Here is a 23,206-nt window from a genome sequence, read left to right on the forward strand (position 1 = left end):
GATTTTGTATCTTACTACTTCCATCAAATGACCAGTTACTGTTGTTTATTATTTTAACGGTATAATAGAACACAGAAACTAAGTAAATAATTGATTTATTAACTTGATGCTGATATTTCGCTGGTATTATAACCAGCATCTTCAGAGCACAAAAACACTGTTTGTCACAATACGCGAGACTAAAACAACATGGTGTACATTAACAAAATTGTAGCAGCAACACAAAGACTAGAGTCCTGATTTTGGCGCCCTCTATCTGAAAAAAAAAAAAAAAACTTTATCATATATTGCTAGAGTCCTAGAAAAGTGCTAGTTTTTCCTTAATATGACTGTCTCCCAGATCTTCGGCAAGTTAATACAGCCATATTTGTTGAGATTTGGAGTGTGTTTTAGGGCTTCTGTCGCCTCTAAGAACAATCTCTCTGATTTATATGGGTTTCTGTGTAGTACTTTTGTGTTTATCCAGTTGATCCTGTGTGCAGGGGTATCCAGAGCATGGTCTGCTAGGCCCGACTTCCCATAATGATATTTCCGGACGTATCGTTTATGTTCGCTGATGCGGATATTCACAGTTCTTCCTGTTTGACCGTAGTAGGCTTGATTGCATGAGCAGGGTACTTGGTAGACTCCTGGATGTGATAAAGGAGGAATGCTGTCCTTGGGTGAGCGGATGAGGGTGGCTAATTTGCTACATGGTCTGAATGTAGTGCGTAGTTTATGTTTAATGAGAATTCTTGAGATCTTTTCGGATGTGCCTTTAATGTAAGGGATGGTGACTGTTTTGTTGTAGTTCTCTGTGGTGGATGGTGAGAGGGGTTTCTTAGGAGTGTTTAGTATTTTGTTTATTTTTTGTGGATTGTAGCCGTTGGCCAAGAAGGTGTGGCGTAAGTGAGTCAGTTCAGCAGTAAGAGCCTTGTCATTTGAACAGATTGCTCTCGCTCTATGGGTTAGCGTTTTTAATATGCCATATTGTTGAGAAGGATGATGGTGTGATTGTTTGTGTAAGTATCTGCCTGTATGTGTGGGTTTTCTGAAAACTGAAAATGATAAGGAACCATCTGGGAGACGTGTGATGAGTGTATCCAGGAAGGGCAGACAGTTGTTGGCTTCCGGTTCCATAGTAAAGTGGATTTTTGGGTGTTGGCTATTTAAATGTGCTAAGAATGTTTTCAATGTCTCAGGGCCATGTGGCCAAATGGCAAGCACATCATCAACATAGCGTAGCCAAAGTGTTGGTTTGAGAGTGGCTGTATTGATTGCTTGTTTTTCCAGGTGTTCTATGTAAAAGTTGGCTAGGGGGGGAGAAAGGGGGGAGCCCATGGCTGTCCCATCAATTTGTTTGTATATTTTCCCTTTCCATGTGAAATATCCTGCATGTATTGTGAATTTGAATAGTTCAAATATATCAGGGGGGAAGTGTGACTTCAGTAGATTGAGGGTTTCTATTAGTGGTACATTTGTGAATAGTGAAGTGATGTCAAAGCTTACTATTAAGTCTGAGCTTTTTAGGGTGAGGTGTTGTAAGATGCTTTTTAGGTGTGCTGAATTTTTGATAAAGGAGGGAGAATTGTTAGTGAGAGTGGCTAGTAGCTTTGCTAAATGTCTAGCCAGTTTGTATGTGGGACTATTTATACTGTCCACAATTGGTCGTAGGGGTGTGCCTGGTTTGTGAATTTTTGGTGATCCATAGATCCTCGGTGTTCTAACATGGAAGGGTTTGAGTTTGTTAACTGTGTCTTTGGGCCAGGAAGTGACTTTTTTTAATAATTTTCGTGCCTTATTCTTTTGTGTGTTGGTGGGATTGCGATCTATAATTTTGTATGTTGACTGATCTTGTAATAGTGTGTGCATTTTGTTTTCATATTCAGTTGTGTCCATCACCACGGTTGCATTTCCTTTGTCTGCTTTTGTTATGGTAATCTGGCTGTTGTTGTGTAGCTCTTTTATAGCAATGAATTCCTTATGTGGGATATTACTTTTTGGAGGCTTGGACTTGATTAGGATGTTGGCCACATCTAAACGTATGTTGTTAGCTATTGTTGGAGGCAGGTCGTAAATTCCTCGTTCGATGGACGCCATTATTTCGGCTTTTGGAACTTGCTTGGGAGTTATGGCAAAGTTGTGCCCTCGACTTAAAGCAGTTGTGGCTTCTTTGCTTAAGGTGAGTGACGATAGATTCACAACGACGAGGTCTTGTTGTAATTGCGGTCGTTGTATGGTGTTCCGTTGTTGTAGATTTTCGAACTTCTTTTGGTGCCGGTTTTTGACTCTGTCGAATTCTTTTTTTGCCGTTGCGTCGGTGATGTTCTCTAAGATCTGCCAAAGTTCAGTATTTAGAATATTATGCAGTGATTCTCGTAATGCGCTGATGGTTGTATTTGCTTGTGCAAATTCCCGGCGAGTGGTGTTAATTTGTTCGCGTAAAAGCGCTACACTCGCTCGTTTATAGATGCGTTGGGCTTTGGCCGAGTGGAACTTGTTTTTGATTTTAAAACAGTTCGGTATTAATTTGGTGTCTCGGCACCTCTTTAAGAAGGCTAACCTGTTTAGTTGCCGCGCCAATTTCAACTTCCACTTACCATATCGTCGTGTCTTGCGTACGATATCGTCTCCGTGAAGAATCCTTAAACGTGTGGACAGACTTATGTGTTCCCACAATATCCCAAATAAGGAATTCATTGCTATAAAAGAGCTACACAACAAGAGCCAGATTACCATAACAAAAGCAGACAAAGGAAATGCAACCGTGGTGATGGACACAACTGAATATGAAAACAAAATGCACACACTATTACAAGATCAGTCAACATACAAAATTATAGATCGCAATCCCACCAACACACAAAAGAATAAGGCACGAAAATTATTAAAAAAAGTCACTTCCTGGCCCAAAGACACAGTTAACAAACTCAAACCCATCCATGTTAGAACACCGAGGATCTATGGATCACCAAAAATTCACAAACCAGGCACACCCCTACGACCAATTGTGGACAGTATAAATAGTCCCACATACAAACTGGCTAGACATTTAGCAAAGCTACTAGCCACTCTCACTAACAATTCTCCCTCCTTTATCAAAAATTCAGCACACCTAAAAAGCATCTTACAACACCTCACCCTAAAAAGCTCAGACTTAATAGTAAGCTTTGACATCACTTCACTATTCACAAATGTACCACTAATAGAAACCCTCAATCTACTGAAGTCACACTTCCCCCCTGATATATTTGAACTATTCATATTCACAATACATGCAGGATATTTCACATGGAAAGGAAAATATACAAACAAATTGATGGGACAGCCATGGGCTCCTCCCTTTCTCCCCCCCCTAGCCAACTTTTACATAGAACACCTGGAAAAACAAGCAATCAATACAGCCACTCTCAAACCAACACTCTGGCTACGCTATGTTGATGATGTGCTTGCCATTTGGCCACATGGCCCTGAGACATTGAAAACATTCTTAGCACATTTAAATAGCCAACACCCAAAAATCCACTTTACTATGGAACCGGAAGCCAACAACTGTCTGCCCTTCCTGGATACACTCATCACACGTCTCCCAGATGGTTCCTTATCATTTTCAGTTTTCAGAAAACCCACACATACAGGCAGATACTTACACAAACAATCACACCATCATCCTTCTCAACAATATGGCATATTAAAAACGCTAACCCATAGAGCGAGAGCAATCTGTTCAAATGACAAGGCTCTTACTGCTGAACTGACTCACTTACGCCACACCTTCTTGGCCAACGGCTACAATCCACAAAAAATAAACAAAATACTAAACACTCCTAAGAAACCCCTCTCACCATCCACCACAGAGAACTACAACAAAACAGTCACCATCCCTTACATTAAAGGCACATCCGAAAAGATCTCAAGAATTCTCATTAAACATAAACTACGCACTACATTCAGACCATGTAGCAAATTAGCCACCCTCATCCACTCACCCAAGGACAGCATTCCTCCTTTATCACATCCAGGAGTCTACCAAGTACCCTGCTCATGCAATCAAGCCTACTACGGTCAAACAGGAAGAACTGTGAATATCCGCATCAGCGAACATAAACGATACGTCCGGAAATATCATTATGGGAAGTCGGGCCTAGCAGACCATGCTCTGGATACCCCTGCACACAGGATCAACTGGATAAACACAAAAGTACTACACAGAAACCCATATAAATCAGAGAGATTGTTCTTAGAGGCAACAGAAGCCCTAAAACACACTCCAAATCTCAACAAATATGGCTGTATTAACTTGCCGAAGATCTGGGAGACAGTCATATTAAGGAAAAACTAGCACTTTTCTAGGACTCTAGCAATATATGATAGCGTTTTTTTTTTTCCAGATAGAGGGCACCAAAATCAGGACTCTAGTCTTTGTGTTGCTGCTACAATTTTGTTAATGTACACCATGTTGTTTTAGTCTCGCGTATTGTGACAAACAGTGTTTTTGTGCTCTGAAGATGCTGGTTATAATACCAGCGAAATATCAGCATCAAGTTAATAAATCAATTATTTACTTAGTTTCTGTGTTCTATTATACCGTTAAAATAATAAACAACATGTTCGACGAAGACATAAGTCTGTCCACACGTTTAAGGACCAGTTACTGTTTCCCATGCACTGTCGACATCCAAGCTTTGCAGTTTCTCATGTTATGGCATTGCATCGATAGCATTCTTCTAAGTTTGTTGTACTCGCCAGGCATATATTTCCACATATATATCCCGTCTTAACTGAAAATCCCACACACATTTAGTCATCTCCCAGGTCAAGATCACATGATCACTCTTACCATTTGACAACAATGTTGAACATATTGGTTGGACAAATCCTCTGATGCAATTACTAAATTTAGCACTCTGAAATCCATTGTGCCTTCCATCTGTGCTGATTCATGTAATTATTTCTTAATAACTGTATAAATTTCATATATACCAATATACCAAATCTGTTCCCATATTTGAAGTCCCCATAATAATTGCTTGCTCTCTCTAATCATCGAGCCCATCTATAGAAAGAACCAACTGGATATTTTGTCCCTTTGGCCTGTATCTCACACTATGGGTTTGAGTGTACTATTTTCGCTGATCTCCAGCTGAATTCCTACTCGTTTTGGCCACAGTTCATCAGCTGTCATCAGAAATACCCTTCCCTCCATTCTTTTCTTTCTATCCTCCCATAATCATCATCATCCAATTCTTGACATATTCCTTCAAGGGATGCACAGGATATTATGATAACTACATGAAGAACGTACATCATTACTAACTTCTTATCAACAATTTTCCTCCAAATCAATCTGTTATCTGTCAAGACTCCAATATTATCAGATCTTATATTTCTATCTTCTAAGGCAATTTTTACTGTATCAATCCACCTATATCTTGGTCTTCCTCTGGATCTTTTTCTGCCAGTCTGTCAAAGAACACTTGTTTTGCTATTCTTTCCTCTCCTATTCTGTTTAAGTGGCCATACCACCTGAGATTAGCTTTGCTAACCCATTCCTGGATGATAACAATGTCAAGTTCTTTCCTAATATCCTCATTTTTAATATGATATTGCCATTGCTGCCCCTAATCTTTCTCAGGACTCTCATATCTGTGGTCTCTAGTATTTGGTCAAGTGTTTTATTTCTAACTCGGACCATAAGTTAACATTGGTTTGAACTCTGTCTTGTATACAGCTGTTTTAGCATTTTGACTAATTTCTCTCTTATTCCATATAAATTTATTCATTTGACTTCCTACCATACTGGCTTTGTTGATTTTTTTGTCTTCCATATTTAATTTACCATCTTCACTAAAAATTGAGCCCAAGTTGCTGAAATGTTTTACTTGTTCTATTGGTTCTCCATTCATGATGCAGTTGATTTTTCATTGTCTCTGTCTTGTTATTGCTGATTTTGATACCAAATTTATTATAACAGTTATTCAATTTAGTCAGGGAATCTTGGAACTCATACTGGATTTATTCATAAGTATAACATCATCTGCATAAAGTAAAGAGCTGAGATTAGCATCTCCAATTTTGATATTAGATTTAATACTGCTTTCTTTCATAATGTGATCCATATAGATAATGTACATCCTTGTTCTGACAACAGATTCAGTATCAAAACGTCCTTTGATTCTAACTGCTGACTTACATCTCAAACAAAGACTAAGTATTGCTTGATATAATGCCCCATTGACAACATATAACTGTAGTATTTAGAATAACTTTCCTATTGGCACCTTGTCATATGCCTTTTGCAGGTCTACAAAACTTAAACACAGATCTTTCTTATATTCCCACAATTTCTCAACTATTTGTTGTAAAGTCAAAATCTGATCCTGACAGTCTCTATATGGCCTGGATCCAACTTGTTCTTCACCAGGCTTCTCCTCTACAATCTGTCTCAACTGTTTCCCAAGTATACTTGCATAAATCTTACCAGGAATACTCAGTAGGGAAATAATACCTCTGTAATTATCACATTCACTTTTATTTCCATTTTTTATATGGGTACTATGAGAGCTCTACTCCAATCATGTGGAACTTGACCCTCTGTCTAGGCCTTCTGAACTATGCAGTGCAGCCACTGCAAGACTTTTATACCTCCATACTAGAGCATTTCTGGTTGAATATCATTGACTCAGCTGCCTTTCCACATTTAACTTGGGGAGGTCGCTGGCAAAATAATTGCAGCATAGGTCGTGTATATCTGAGAGATGCATTCATTACTAGTATGTGCTAAAATGATTAAAACTTAAAAAAAAAAAAACACTGCAAATATAATACATGATTGTTTATTTATTTTCAGTTACAATCTAGAAATTATTGAACAAAGAAACAAGGGGGAAAAAAAAACACAACTAAACCAATACTATACTGACATTGGAGTTTGTGGTATCTCTCAGATACAATTTACTATTAAATATCACTTTCGCATTCAACTCTCTCATTCTCATCATCGGACTCGTGTAACAAAATTGCTGAATCTCTTCAACATCTGATGGATTATTCAGTCAATATATTTTTACAGCCATTTTCAACCATATATTAAAAAAAAAACAACTAAACCAATACTATACTGACATCGGAGGTCTCAGTATCTCAAATGAAATATCACACACTTTCCATAACACGTGTTAAACCAAAACTGACCGCATAAACAGTGTGGAATATCACTTGTAATATATGCATGCGCAGCCATTCATGCCCTCCAAGCTATACACTGGATATGTGTAAGAATATTTATATTAAACAATTTCATGTATCTGTCAGATCAGTCACGACCTCCGCAGGGGTAAAGCTTCTGAACGCTTTTCCACTTCAAGTATGGATATGTATTCCTGATTGCAGGCTTGTTGAGTGTTTTTTTACCACTGTGCTGTCACTGCTTGTTTCATTTAGCAATTTTTTGAAGTAATTGCTCCAATACATCAAGGATATCTTTTTTTTTTTTCAGTTTTCATGTAATCTTTATCATCTCTAATTCCTTTTACAGCTCTCTTTCCTCCATTTCTGAGCTTTTTCAACAGCCTCCAGAATATTTTCCCACCTTCCTGATACTTATTTTCTATGTTCTTGCCAAAGTCTTCGCATGACTTTTTTTAGCTAGTTTTACGCAGTGCTTAGCTTTCTTATATTTGTCTCTGTATTCTCTATGAGCACATGCTGACTTATTTTCCAGGAACTTTCGATATGCTTTCTTCTTTTCCTTTACTACCTCTTTAACTTCCTATGTCCACCATGGAGTTCTGATGTTTCTATCCTTGCAGACAACCTCTCTGGCTGAATCAATCAATGTTTTCTTCAGGATTTGCCACTGAATCACCAAAGTTTGGTTCCTGTTCTCAAACTCTTTCATTTTTTCTTGAATAATATTTGTGTATTTTAGTCTACAGTTCACATCTGAGAGCTGCTCAACTTTTATTCACTTTAAAACTTTCTTACATGTTTTTCTTTTCAATATGAAATTCAGTTTTATCCTGCTCAAGACTAAATAGTGATCACTTCCAATTTCAAATCCTCTGTACACTCGGGTGTCCTGCACCAGTTAGAAAACATCACTATAAACAATAACATAGTCAACGAGACTTCTTATCCCTTGCCCCTTCTCTCCATGTGAATTTGTGCTCATTTTTATGTACAATATAGGTCCCAGTAGAGGGCTCAATACTGGGACCTATACTGTTTAACCTTTATATATTAATGACATTGTTAGTGGATTGCAGGGGGGATATTCAGTTGTTTGCAGATGATGTGAAGCTGGGAAGGGTTATTAGTAATAGTGTAGATGTGGTAGCCCTGCAAGAGGATTTGAATAAGCTAGACACATGAGCAAATGAATGGGGGTGTCAATTTAATGCAACAAAATGTAAAGTCTTGAGGTTTGGGACACATCGATGGGACACCGCATACTTTATGGGAGGAGTTAAACTGGCGGAAGTAGGGGAGACAAGCGATCTTCGGTTGATGATTGATAGAAACCTGAAATTTAGGGGACATATTGCAAAGGTGATGAAGGTAACGCAGAGGATTGCTGCAATAATGAGAAGAACACTGACCTACAGACATAAAAGAATTATCATTCCATTGTATAAGTCTCTGATCAGATCACACTTAAACTATTGTTCTCCAGGATTTCGTCCCCAGGATTTGAAGGGGATAAATTAACTGTTGAAAGGGTACAAAAATGGATAACAAAGATGGTTTTAGGACTGTACAATGTTAGTTACGAGGATTGGCTGAGGGAATGTGGACTGCAGAGTTTGGTGGATAGAAGGAGAGGTGATATGATTGAGACTTTTAAACTGTTGTGAGGTGGTTACAGGGGTTGACACTGGGGAGTTCTTTCGCTTGGTTGAACAGTGGGAAGAGTGATGACAAGAGGCCATCCCTGGAAGTTACGAAATGAAACTGTGAGGAAGAGGGTAAGGAGTGGTTTCTTTGCATGGAGGGTGGCTGAACCGTGAATGCATTGCCTGATAGAGTGGTGAGAGCGAGAACGGTCAATGATTTTAAGGAGTGGTATAACAGACTTTTGTCTTTCCTAGGAGGGACCTCTCACGATGAGTCTTTCGACTCCTTGGAGGCCTAAATAATAATAATAATAAAACGAGTTTGGAAAACAATGGCACACGTAGGTGATCCATCTTGGATTTGTCATAGTGCTAATGTAACTTGGAAATATTTTTCCTTTGTTATCAGTATAAGTTTGAGGATGAGAGAACAGAAATTTAAACAAAAAATAATGTAGGTATCAAAACTTCCAGGGCACCTATTCGGCATGATCAGGACTAGAAGTATATAAATTTCATATTATCCAAGTGATTTTTACTGTAGCCAAATGGGATATTACAGGTATTCAGTTTCTGGATTATATTGTCAGTACCCTGATCATCATCATCAGATTCCTGATATATCAGGAATTTTTTCAATAGTTGAGTTTTTCTTTGTTTAACCTTGTGATGTCGATTAGCATGACATTTGATGTTGCGCCATTTTGTTTTTGGTTAAGCCAATACAAAATACATTTTAATAAATTAAGTACCCAAATTATTATTATTATTAAGAGAGACCTCCAGACAGTCAGCAACTCATCAAGGGAGGCCATACTATTTGCACCAGCTGTTGTGCCTGTTCTTGAATCCATTCATGCTACTTGCACACACACACAACATCCAGTGGCAATCCATTGCAATCGTGCACCACTTTGTGAGAGAAAAATCTATCCCTAGCTCCTTCTTGACATCATTCATTCTCAACTTCCAAGGATGACCTCATGTCTTTTCTCCAGCCTTCATAAAATGAAAAATTCCGTCTACTGAAATTCTGTATAACCTTGTCAGAAGTTTGAAAGACTCAATCATATCACTCCTCTTTCTTTTGTTTGATAGTGTATGCAGTCTACAGATTCTCAATCTGTCTTCATAATCAGTATTCCACAATAATGTCACTTTTGACACTCTCTTTTGCACTCTCTCTCTCTCTCTCTCTCTCTCTCTCCTGTATCAGAATCACTGTGGAAACCAGAGACCGAATCTTACATAATAATCCAAGTGAAGTCTTATCAAGGCCTTGTAAAGAGATAAAATGACTTCCTTAACTTTACATGTTAAGATTAATTTCAGCATTGCAGTTATAACCCTTGAACTTCAACTTCCTGTTTACTAAAACTCCAAGATCCACAGCCTGACTAGTTTCTTCTAGTATAATCCCACCAGTATAATATGATATTGGATATCAAATCACACCAATTCCCACAATTCCAGCCTATTCAAATCATTCTTCAAGTACTGCACGTCTGATTACCCTACCTATCTTTGCATCATCAGCAAATAGCTATATATCTCCTGTCACATCCTTCTGAATATCATTAATGTACAGATTGAATAATCAGTGGACCAGAGACTGATCCTTGAGGCACATCACTGGTTACCTTCAATCTTGCATATACCCCTCCCCCCTCCTCCATATAAGATTTTTTGATATTTGTCAGTCAGCCATCCTCTCATCCATGTCAGTAGTTTATAATTCAATCCCATATTCTCCAATTTATGCAACAGTCTTCCATGCTGTATTTTGTCAAAAGCCTTAGCAAAATCCCCAAGTATCGTGGTGTATTCATCCCTCTTTGTCTAACTCAGTGGTAACATTATTATAGAATGTGAGCAAGTTGCTAAAACATGATCTTCCTTTTATTAAACCCTTGCTGTTCATTGAAAAGTGGAGATTCTGTGTCAACCCATTTCTGAATGTTAGTCCTAACCAATTCTTCCAATATCTTCACCACATGAGATACTGATTGGTCACTAGTTGGATATGTCAGTCTTTACACTACCCTTGTGCAATGGGATTATCATACATTCCTTCCATATCCTGCAGAATCTTCCCTGTATTGAGACTCAAATTATATAGCAGATCATCTGAACACATTTTTAGCAATCGTGCTGATATCCCATCAGTTGCTATTATAGAAACTCACTCACTATAAAAAAAAAAAAAAACTAACGAAAAAGTCCTGATCACAGTTCCATAGACACAGTCCTGTTTTAAAAGAAATTCACTGTAGCAAATTACTATAACAGACTAATCATTTTATCTTCGAAAGTTTGTATAATGAGAGTTCATTGCAATTTCAACATCATGATCTTGTTTATTACTACTTACTTTTTCTTTCCTTTCCCAGTTTTTTTTTATTATATTAACAACAACTTTTTAAATGACCAGGTTTTGGCCTTTGCATAAACCAAAAGTATCATGGTGTATAATTTTTGCTCTGTTTTTAAATCATATTACTTTACATTAATTCCTTTACTATGTTTATTTAGAAAAAGTTAATAAAGTTTGCTCGACTGGACTACTTATATATAGAGGCTGTTGAGTTCAGCATCATTTGCCTCTAAAGCACATTTCCTTTTTTTTTTTCCCTTTAAGAAATTCCTGCTGCAATTGACACCTGCTCTGCATTATAGGATACTGAAGCAAAGTCAACAGACTATATACAGGGTGACCATATAATTAAAGAGGACATGTTCAGAGCCTGCAAGTTGTCTGGGATAAAAAAATCAGAACTCCCTGGTGGACACAAGAAGTTAAAGAGGCAATGAAGGAAAAGAAGAAAGCATATCAAAAGTTCTTGGCAAATAAGTCAGCTTTTACTCTTACAGAATACAGAGACAAATGTAAGAAAGCTAAACAGTGTGTAAAACTAGCTAAACAAAAGTCATGGGAGGACTTTGGCAAGAATATAGAAAATAAATATCAAGAAGGTGGCAAAATATTCTGGAGGTTGTTGAAGAAGCTTAGGAATGGAGGAAAGAGTGCTGTAAAAGGAGTTAGAGATGATAAAGGTGACATGAAAACAGGAGAAAAAGATATCCTTGAAGTATGGAGTAATTACTTTGAAAAACTGCTAAATGAAACAAGCAGTGATGACAGCACAGTGATAAAAAAACACTGACCAGGCATGCAGTCTGGAATACATATCCATACTTGAAGTAGAAAAAGCCATCAAAGGCTTGAAATGTGGAAAGGCAGCAGGAGTAGATGATATTCGACCAGAAATGCTTAAGTATGGTGGTATAAAAGTCTTACAGTGTCTGCACTGCATAGTTCAGAAAGCCTGGACAGAGGGATGAATTCCCGATGATTGGAGTAGAGCTCTCATAGTACCCATATATAAAAAGGGAAATAAAACTGAATGTGAGAATTACAGAGGTATTTCCCTACTGAGTGTTCCTGGCAAGATCTATGCCAGTATACTTGAGAAACGGTTGAGAAGAATTGTGGAGGAAAAGCTTGGTGAAGAACAAGCTGGATTCAGGCCAAATAGAGACTGTCAGGATCAGATCTTCACTTTACGACAAATAGTCGAGAAAGCATGGGAATATAACAAAGATCTGTATTTAAGTTTTGTCGATTTTGAAAAGGCATATGACAAGGTGCCAAGAGAGAAGCTATTCAATATGCTGCAGTTATATGGTGTCAATGGGGCATTATATCAAGCAATACTTAGTCTTTATTTGAGTTGTGAGTCAGCAGTTAGAATTGAAGGAAGTACAGGAAGATGGTTTAATGTTAAATCTGGTGTGAGACAAGGATGTACATTATCCCCTCTGTTATTCATTATCTATATGGATCACATTATGAAGGAAAGTGGTATTAAACCTGATATCAAAATTGGAGATGTTAATGTCAGCGCTTTGCTTTATGCGGATGATGTTATACTTCTAAATAAATCCGCTACAAGTCTGCAAGATTCTCTGACTAAATTGAATAGCTGTTGTAATAGATATGGTATGAAGGTCAGCAATAAAAAGACAAAGACAATGAAAATAGGCAGAATCATTGAAAATGTCAACTGTGTTGTGAATGGAGAACCTGTGGAACAAGTAAAACATTTCAGCTACTTAGGCACGATTTTTACTGAAGATGGTAAATTAAATATAGAAATAGACAACAGAATCAGCAAAGCTGGTGTGGTGGGAAGTCAATTGAATAAATTCATATGGAATAAGAGAAAAATTAGTCGGAACACTAAATTAGCTGTATACAAGACAGTGTTCAAGCCAGTTTTAACTTATAGATCTGGGTCAGAAGTAAAACACTTGACCAAAGACTAGGGACCGCAGATATGAGAGTCCTGAGAAAGATTAGAGGCATGAACAGATGGCATCACAATATCATATTAAAAATGAGGATATTAGGAAAGAACTTGACATTGTGGTATGGTGGTATGGTCACTTAAATGGAATGGGAGAGGAAAGATTAGCAAAACAAGTGTTCTATGCCAGGTTGGCAGGAAAACGACCCAGAGGAAGACCAAGATATAGGTGGATTGATACGGTACAAAGTGCCTTAGACGATAGAAATATAAGATCTGATAATGTTGGAGTCTTGACAAGTAACAGACTGATCTGGAGGAAAATTGTAAATAGGAAGTTAGTAATGATGTAAATTTTTCATGTAGTACTGTCATATCCTGTATACTCCTTGAGGGTACATGGCAGGAATTTGATGATGATGATGTTCAGAGCCCTGTAGTAAAAAAATGTATTGGACGAAATTCAACGAAACTTGGTCCATGTGCACTCTAGAACATGGCGTTTTTATTTACATAAGATAAAAGTAGTACAAAATTCTGCCACCAGGGGACATTTGGTACTATAAGTGCATGGTTTGGGATTAATTAAACAGTAATTGCTAGAAGAGAGACAACAAAGCAATTTTCATGTTTGTGTAACTTACAGATGTAGTTCATTATGACCTCCTTTTAGATGTTCTAAGAACTGCATTTTGTGAATGACATTTTCAGTAGCAGAACACAACATTTTGCATTGATTTGTTTCACATAGTGCATTATTTATCTTTCAGGGATGCTAAATCAGGAACATGTCCTTCATGCACCGTGCATTTCAGGTCACTCCCACAAGCAAAAGTCATAGGGGTTGAGATCAGCTGAACGAGGTGGCCATGCTGTGGGAAATGCATGACTAATCACTCTGTGTTCTGTGAAGTGTTTTCATAACATTTGTTGTACTGGCAATCCAATGTGAGGTGATGCTCCATCCTGCATGAACATGGTAGAGTCACGGCATCTTTGCTGCTGCAGTTACAGAACAACAAAGTTGTGCAGCATCTCTCGATACCTAACAACAGAAATCGTACAAGTCACTGGTCCTGTTGGTCAAAGTTCTAAAAAGTACAGACTGATAATAAATGATGCAATGAAACCAACCACACCACACTGTGACTTTCAGTGAGGGTAAAGGGGGTCTACTGGAACACGTGACGGTTATTCATAGCCAAAATGCAGCATGTGTGTGTGTGAGTTAACACTACTCTTCAGATAAAAATGTGCCTTGTCACTCCAGAAGATCTTCCATAGCCATGCAACATCCATCTCCATTCAAGCCAAGAACATCAGGGCAAACTGCAATCAAGTTTCCCCATCACCATGAAGCAAAGCTTGAGTATAGGAGATCTTTTAGTAGAAAACTCGCAGGATTTTCCACACGGTTGATTATGGCATGTCCTGTTGCCCTGATATTGCCCGAGTACTGCTGCACCCATATGTATTATTCATTCTGTGTTCCACGATGGCAGTTGCCACTTCGTCAACTTGTTGAGAAATAATCCATTTGCACCCTCGTCCTGGCCTTGCTGCTAAAGATTTGCTATTTTTATATCGCAAAATCATTTTTCTAAGATTTGTTATTGTCATTGGACATTTTCTTCTGTCCTTCAAACTCCGGAATTCTCGAAGCAGCATTACCATTACTGCATTGTTGATAGTAAAACTTGAGTAAAACTTAGCCATGCACGTTCTGGTAAGGTAAGATCCACAGCAGTTCAATCTTTTCAGAATGATGTGAATCTGTTTTGATCTTCCTTATATCTACCAACTCATCAGTAGAAATATTATCAAATATCACATGATTCTAACACCAATTGTCTGTTGGTGGAAGAATTTTGTAACCCCCCTCGGTTAATCAAAATCCCATGTTCCAGAATGCACTTACACTTAGTAATTTGGTTGAATTTTGTTCAATACATATTTTGTTACAGGGCTCTGAACACTTTCTCTTTAATTATGACCACCCTGTATATAAGTAACCTAGTTGTGAAGATACTTCACATACAAACTTTTTTTGCTTACACTTCCGTAAAGGATTAAACAAGAAAAAAAAAAATCTTAGCAAGTATAATTTACTCTGTAATCAAGTGAAAAATTTATACAAATGAATATAGTGAATTACTGCATTTATTAAGTACTTCCACATTATACAAAGATATAATATTAAGATTGTTTAAGATTTAATATTATTTGGTATTTGTGAATTTGAATATTTTAGCAAAGAAAAAAACTCATTTCATTTTTGTTTCGTAGAATGAATCTTTCATTCATGTTATTTTATCAAGTATTCTTATGTTTTTACATTGTAGCTTTGTGTGATTCTTGAACCAATGCAGGAACTCATGTCACGTCACAAAGCTTATGCTTTAAGTCCACGTGATTGTCTTAAAACCACACTTTTTCAGAAATGGCAGAGGATGGTAGCTCCACCGGGTGAGTGGTGTTTCTATATAAAAATTAAATAATTAGAAGTTTTATAAATGTATATAAATTTTACCAGTTGCTAAAAAAATTCTAATTTTTAATATTTATCTATATCAACACAATAATTTGTGTTTGTTTAAATTAAAAAAAAAAAAATAATTTTCAGCTATAAAGATATAATCAAGGCTCTATGAATCCATTCACTTGCTCACCACAGATGAGTTATCAGACACATGGCGAGTGAATTTTCAACCTCCTAAATGCATTCTTATTTTCTTAACATAATTAACACTTTTGTTCCCCCATTTTAAAACATCATCTCATTTATTATCAAGTTATTCTATCATGACAGCCTTCAATGAATGCAATAAAGCAGCTTAATTTACAATCAGGAGATAGTATCTTATACAATTAATTTAATAAGTTCTTTCCTTTGTAGATTGTTTGTCCCTTCCAGAAGTTTGTGCATGAAGGTAATCACAAAGATATGCTTTGCTGCTGTTTCCTAAACATGAAGTAATTCCAATCTGTGAAAACAGGCAGTGCTATTTATCTCTCACCCTCCGTTATAAAATTTAGCCTACCTTGCATCCATGGATCAATTTAAAAATAAATAGTCAACTATTCTGAAACAACATTTTATTTTGCATAACTTGCGAGTCATCACCATTCTCATAAAAATCAGAGATTATCTGATAATAAGACAAGTTTACATTCTTCTTATTCTCCCAGTACCCTCTTTAACCCTTAAGTAGGTATGCAGTTGTAATGTAGTATTAGGCTAAGCCAGACCTGCACAACATACGGCCCGTGGGCCACATGCAGCCCAAAATGCTATTTATTTTGGCCCATCTGCCTGATTGAAATTAATTAATCATACAGGGGAATATGAAATTAGACGATTTGAATTAAATTTTTACTAAGACTCTGCATGTTTACGTTCATGTGATTAATGTTGCAATCATGATTCTTTCAACTCGACAATAAAGGTCATTTGGAGTTATTCCCACTATCATATTTAATAACAAATTGTTACAATCGCTTTGAGGTTTTGTTAGCGCTAGTGTCGCTGCAGGGAAATTCAAAGTTACATCTCTGTGATGACGACTTGATGTCTATGAACGAGAACGAATTGTATTACACAAAGTTGGGCGTGCTTTGACTGGCTTTGGCAGTGTAGTGGTTGGTTGTAGCTGGAGCGATACATTACATAGCTGTTATCATAACCTGCATTATTGTGAGTTTTTCATAATTAGTTTTTTATAATTAATATTATCAATCTCAACACAATGAGCTTAAGTAAAAAGCATAAAATGGATTTGGAACAGCAAGCATTTAACCTTGAGTGGACAAACAAATATTTTTTACGTTGTTTAAGGACAAAATAGTGTGCATTGTTTGCCGGGAAAATATCGCTGTGCCAAAAGAGTACAATCTGAGACATCATTTTGAATCAAAACATCCTAACCTTGGCAAGTTGGATGCAAGTGAAGAGCAAATAAAAGCAGCAAAGTTATTGAAAGTCCTTAGAGGTGAGCAACAAGCCTTTAAAAAAGTGACATCTGATAATTTTAAGCTTATAAAGGTAAGCTTAAAAATATCACAAGAAATAGTTTGTGCTGGCAAATCATTTACTGAGGGAGAGTTGATAAAAAAAAAAAAAAAAGTGTCTGATGATTGCCATTTCCGAATTGTGTCCTGATAAGAAAAATAATTTTGAAAACATATATTAAAAGCTGTGCAGTACTGACGTGAAAGATACTGCACAGCTTTTAATATATGTAAAAGGCATTAATAAGAATTTTGAGGTGACAGAGGAGCTTGCTGGTTTGTGTTCAATGAAAGGAAGAATAACAGGAAAGGAGATGGCAGAAAATGTAAAGATGTGTGTGTAACTGAAAAACTATCCTTAAATTTCAAGAATTTAGTAGCAGTGTGCACTGATGCTGCCCCATCTATGTGTGGAAAGAATGGTGGTTCTGTAACATTTATTGAACAATATGCAAGTAAACCATTGACAAAATTTCACTGCCTAATTCATCAGCAGGTGTTATGTTCAAAGGTTTTGCAGTTTGATCATGTGATTAAAGTAGTATTTGCTCTGGTCAACTATATTCAAGCTCAGGGTTAACACAGAATGTTTCAGCGTTTATAGAAGAAAATGATCCAGAGTACAGGGATCTACCATACCACACTGATGTACGTTGGTTGAGCCACGTTAAAGTTTTGTCACATTTTGTCACTGTAAAAAATGAACTAATTGAATTTTTGGAATCTCAAGAAGGTATGGAAAAATTCCCAGAAATAATGAATGAAGAATGGAATCAAGATTTATTTTCCTCGTGTGACATTTTGGATCACTTTGAATGACCTTAACTTACAGCTTCAAGGAAAAAATAAGTTTGTTTTTCAGTTAATGTCTCTTATAAAGGCATTCAAAATGAAATTAAGTGTGTTTGAAAATCAACTTGCTAAGGGGGATATGTCACATTTCTTAACTTGTTGACAGAATATTCCATCAGAATATCATTCAATGGTGGGTGGAAAATATGAGAAGCACATGTCACTTCTAAGTGAGGAGTTTCAGAAAAGAATGCCATTGAGTAATGAAGACGAAGTCCCCATAAAAGTGATTGAGGATCCATTTTCTGTCGAAGTAGGAAATCTACCTGTCGAACTTCAGATGGAAGTTATTGATCTCCAGTGTACTGAAAACTATCGGGTCAAGCATAGGGAGAGTACTTTACAAGAGTTTTATTCTATTCTGGATCACGATAAATTTAAAAGTTTGTTGGATACTGTCTACCAGGTATTTTGCATGTTTGGGAGCACATATACTTGTGAACAAACATTTTCGGTCATGAACTTGAACAAAACTAAACAGCGTTCATCTTTAAGTGATATCAATTTAGAGGCCATATTAAGAACGGCCACTTCAAACATGACACCAAACTTTGATAAAAATAGTGGCAACAAAGAAATGCAATGTGTCACATTGTGACATTCAGTCACTGATATTTCACTGAGAATAAGTGTGATATTCTCAGTGAAATTATTAGTAAATTTTGTGTTTATGTTTAAGTGTTTTTTATTGAGAAATTTTGCAGCTATATCTGTTTATAAATAATTTTGATTATAATTTTAATTGTAACTCTCTAAAATATGTAAATATGCATATTAATTACTATTTACTGTAGACCTACTAACAAATTTACTTAGGTTTAGCTGCAGTGGACTAGTCTAAGATTCAAGGTCCGAAGTGATCTGGCCCTTGGTCAGGTGGTCCAAGTTGGGTTTGGACCTCAAAGACAATCACGTTGTGCAGGCCTGGGCTAAGCTTATTTTAACAATTCACATAAATTAGCTTAGTGTAATTATATACTTGAACATATTACATGATGAAAAGGCTTGCTAATAGCATTATTTATTATTATAATCAACAGATATCCATGGAGTCAAGAGACCCATTGTTAGGAGGTCCCACTTGTACATCATACCTTGACTTAAATGCATTCACTGTCCCTGCACTCACCACACTCTCAGGCATTGTATTCCAATCACCCACCACTCTCCATGCAAAAAATCTACTCCTCATCCCCTTGCCCAACACCCACCTTATACAGCTTCCAGGATGGCCTCTCATTCTCCCCTTTCTGCAGATATTCTATGAAAAATCTCCACCATGTTAATCTGGTAATTACTCCTTTACCAACTTATACATCATGTTCCCCTCCCCTCCCCACCCCACCCTCTTCCTTCTATCCACTAGGTTCTGTAATTTGCATTCTCTCAATCTGTCCTCATATTCCACATTCCAGAGGCCACAAACCAACTTAGTCATCACCTCTGAACCCGCCAACGTTTTCATCATCCTTTGAAAACCTGGTGACTAAATCTGTGCACAGTAATTCATGTGTAGCATGATTAAAGTCTTGTATGATGGAATCAAAGTTAGTCTGGTTCCATTGCTAGTTGACAATTTTCTGTTGTTTTCATAAACTTCATTATTTTTATTTCCTATTGAATTATTTTTATGGATAATTTATATAAATTCACCTTTTATTATGAACAACAAATAAAAGGAAAAGCAAACTGCACTTTTCAGTTTTGTGAAGTGAAAAACTGAAGGCGAAGGTAAGAGACCAGCAAATATTAAAAATACCAGAGAAATAGTTTTGTTCTGTCATTAATAAAAATAATTCAGATGATTTTTCCCTTGACAAATAGCTCAAGGAATTCAAGTTGAGTGTGTCAAAAAAACATTTTGTAATATATTTAAAAGTATCTTAGGGCTGCTGACAGAAACTAGATTACTACAAGATTTTTCAAGGCCTTTTTAAAGTGGATACATATAGGTTTCATATTACATTCAATTTTCACAAAAAATGCCATGACATAGACTTCGACAGAAATCACTTGAGTAACACCTATAGCTGCTTTCCAAAGAAAAGTGACTTCTAAAATATTTGAACATCTGAAGTACTTTTTAATGCAGCCTATTATAAAACTTAAATTCAATAAACCATTTAATGAATTCAAAATAAAACTTCATAGGCTCAGTTGTAGAACAGTATCAAAGTAGCATGAAATATAAATAATTTGTGTCAGTTATTGCTGAAATTATTAAACAAAAGTTTGTTAAGGAAGTTAAGTTAGTTACAATAATATTTTAAGAAAATATCAAGGAACTACAGAAATAGAATGTAAACATAAGAAGAATATTGGTGCAAATTAAAGGAAATAATATTAAAATCAGCCGAAAATACAATAGGTTACTCAGAAAGAAAAAAGAAGTAAAAAAGGATTGGATCTCAAATGAAGTAAAAAGGTTACGTGACCGATGGAAAAGCATCAAATTAAAACAGAACTATAACAGAAATGATATAGATTAACTAGAGAAATTAGAAAACTAGTTAAGAGACAAGAATAACTGGTTAGAAGAAAAATGCAAAAAGAGAAACTATCAAAAGAAAATAACCTCCATGGATTATATAAACAAATAAATCAAATTAGTAAGACTCAGACAACAAAAACGATAATGATCAAAAACAAAGAGCGACAGCTAATTGAAAATACGAGGGTTGTTTGAAAAGTTTGGTAAAAAAATAAGTTAAGCACATTTTTTTTTAAAAAAAAATCACTTTTATTTCTCAACATAGTCTCCATCAAGGTCTACACATTTGGTCCAGCGAGTTTCCAATTTTTTCATTTCATCTAAAAATTAGGATTTGTTAAATTGTGCAAAATAGTCATTAACAGCCTTGATAACATCCTCGTTCGAAGAAAATGTTTTACCACCGAGCAGAACTTTTAAGTTTGAGAACAAAAAGAATTCACATGGGGCCAAGTTCGGAGAATGCGGTGGGTATGGAACCAACTTAAACCTCAATTCGTGCAGTTTAGCCATTGTGATGGTCGATGTGTGGGAAGTTGCATTGTTGACGAAAGAGCACTTTTTTGTGCGCCAATCTTGGCTGTTTTTTCTTCAGTTCTTCTTTAAAACGGTCCAATAAAGATGTATAATTCTTGGGAATCCCAAAAAACAGTGGCCATCATCTTCCCAGCTGACAAAATTGTCTTCACTTTTTTTTGGTGCTCTTTCACTGAGCATTGTCCACTGTTTCGACTGCTGCTTAGACTCAGGTGTGTAGTGGTGGATCCGAGTTTCCCCTGCAGTCAGAAATTGATGCAAAAAATTCTGCAAATTGCGATTAAACATCGCCAAATACCGTGTTAAAATGTCTTTTCACATGCGTTTTTGATCGACAGTCAACAAGGGCAGCACCCATCGTGCACACAACTTTTTCATGTGCAATTTTTTATGCAGATATTATACACCCATTCAGTTGAGATGCCTGCGATCTCAGCAGTCTCGCGCAATTTCACTCAGCAGTCTTCCATAACAATACCATGGTTTTTTGTCAGTCATTTCCTTTGTAGTGACCTCAGTTGGACGTCTGGAGCACGCTTCATCTTCAATGGACTTATGACCACGTTTAAACTCATTTATCCAAAAATAAATTTAATGCCGGGGCACAGTCCCCATGTACTTCGTCTAACTCGGCTTTGATCTGCACAGCCGTCCACTTCTTCAAATATAAGTGTTTTATCACTGCATGAAACTTGTTTTTCTCAATTTTTATGAAAAATGCGAACACGGTTATTTTAAATGTTTGCCTGATGAGAACTAAGTGTCGCACATGGCTAAAATTTTGCCAGGAGTCATGAAAAAGATGATACGTGCCGACACTGGTATGAATGAACAAATTGTGTCACCATCTATTGGAAATCTACCAAACTTTTCAAACAACCCTCATAAAACAAAAAGAATGCCCAGATGTGAAGAATACTTTAGACTTATATAATAAAAACAGCTCTCAGGATATTATTATTATTCCAGCCACTGAAATGGAAGGGGAAACGAATATCTTTACCAAAGAAATAATAGCACACATCTTATAAACTTAAAACTAGGTAAGCACCTGGCATTGATCAAACACGAAGGTGATCTGAAGAATTCTCAGCCTAACAATGAAAAAACATTTTTGTTTTTTAATTTTTATTTTAATTAAATTTTTATTTTTCAACATAATCTCCCTCAAGACTAATACATTTATTCCAACTCCATTATCCCGTCCCTATAGTGGTTCTCAGTAAGATCTGCAAAATGCCCCTCTACAGCTGCAATGACCTCTTGATTTGAAGATAAACGCTGACCATCTAGGAAGAGTTTTAGTTTTGGGAAGAGATAGAAGTCAGAGGGAGTCAGAGTAAATCTGGGGAATAGAGTGGATGTTCCAACAGATCCCTTAATTTTCCCACTGCCAAAACACCTTTGTGGGCAGGTGCATTGTCCTGATGAAAGATGATTTTTTTCTTCTGCAGATCGGGTCTTTTCTCATGAAATTTTTCGTCTAGTTTGGTTAAAAGATCGGAATATTCCCAGGTTATTGTTTTACCCTTTTAAAGATAATTAATAAACAAAATGTCTTTAGCATCCCAAAACACCGATGCCACGATATTGTCTTCTTTGTCTAGCTGTCTAGCTTCTGTCCACTATTTTGACTGCTGTTTGGAATCTGGTGTGTAATGGTGAATCCAAGTCTGATCTACAGTAATAAATTGATGCACAAAATCAGTTTTATTCTTGTTAAAACGCTCCAAGCACTGTTCAGAGATTTTCATGCGAGTGCGTTTTTAATCTGCTGTGAGCAAACGAGGCACCCATCTTGTGCAAAGCTTTTTCATTTGCAATTCTTCATGCAAAATATATCCTACATGTTCTTTTGAAATGCCTATTGTCTCAGCAATTTCATGCACTTTGACTCGCCGGTCATCCTATACCATATCGTGCACTTGATCAATGATTTCTGGTGTTGTTATACTTTTTGGACGTCCTTCACGGTGATCATCTTCAAGGCTGGTACGGCCATTTTTAAACTCTCGGTAGCCCATTTCTTAATTGTCGAAAACAAAGAAAAGGAGTGCTTATAAACTTTTATGAACTTCAAATGAATTTCTTTTGGTGTTAAACCTTCTTTTACAAAGAATTTTATAACCGCACGATACTCAGTTTTATCCATTTCAAGGGATACAGACAACACTTTTGCTTCAGACAGCTGTGTAAAA

The 23,206-nt window shown here is 36.6% G+C and overlaps 1 protein-coding gene across 4 annotated transcripts in view; it reads left to right on the top strand.

Moving 5' to 3' along the window:
* Window positions 1-23,206, top strand: part of LOC150106194 (LIM domain-binding protein 2-like) — a 607,136-nt gene that overhangs the window by 378,964 nt on the left and 204,966 nt on the right. For all 4 annotated transcript variants that reach the window (XR_016548352.1, XM_090393030.1, XM_090393031.1 and 1 more), the window contains one exon: window positions 15,463-15,586. Coding sequence is in view for 3 of the 4 variants with exons in the window: in XM_090393030.1 (XP_090249156.1) it covers window positions 15,463-15,586 (124 nt within the window). In the remaining variant the exon portion in view is untranslated. The remainder of the gene's footprint in view (window positions 1-15,462; window positions 15,587-23,206) is intronic.

Source organism: Typopeltis vanoorti, chromosome 5, assembly GCF_054136105.1.
Source record: "Typopeltis vanoorti isolate ZY-2024b chromosome 5, IOZ_Tvanoo_1.0, whole genome shotgun sequence".
Lineage (NCBI taxonomy): Eukaryota > Metazoa > Arthropoda > Arachnida > Uropygi > Thelyphonidae > Typopeltis > Typopeltis vanoorti.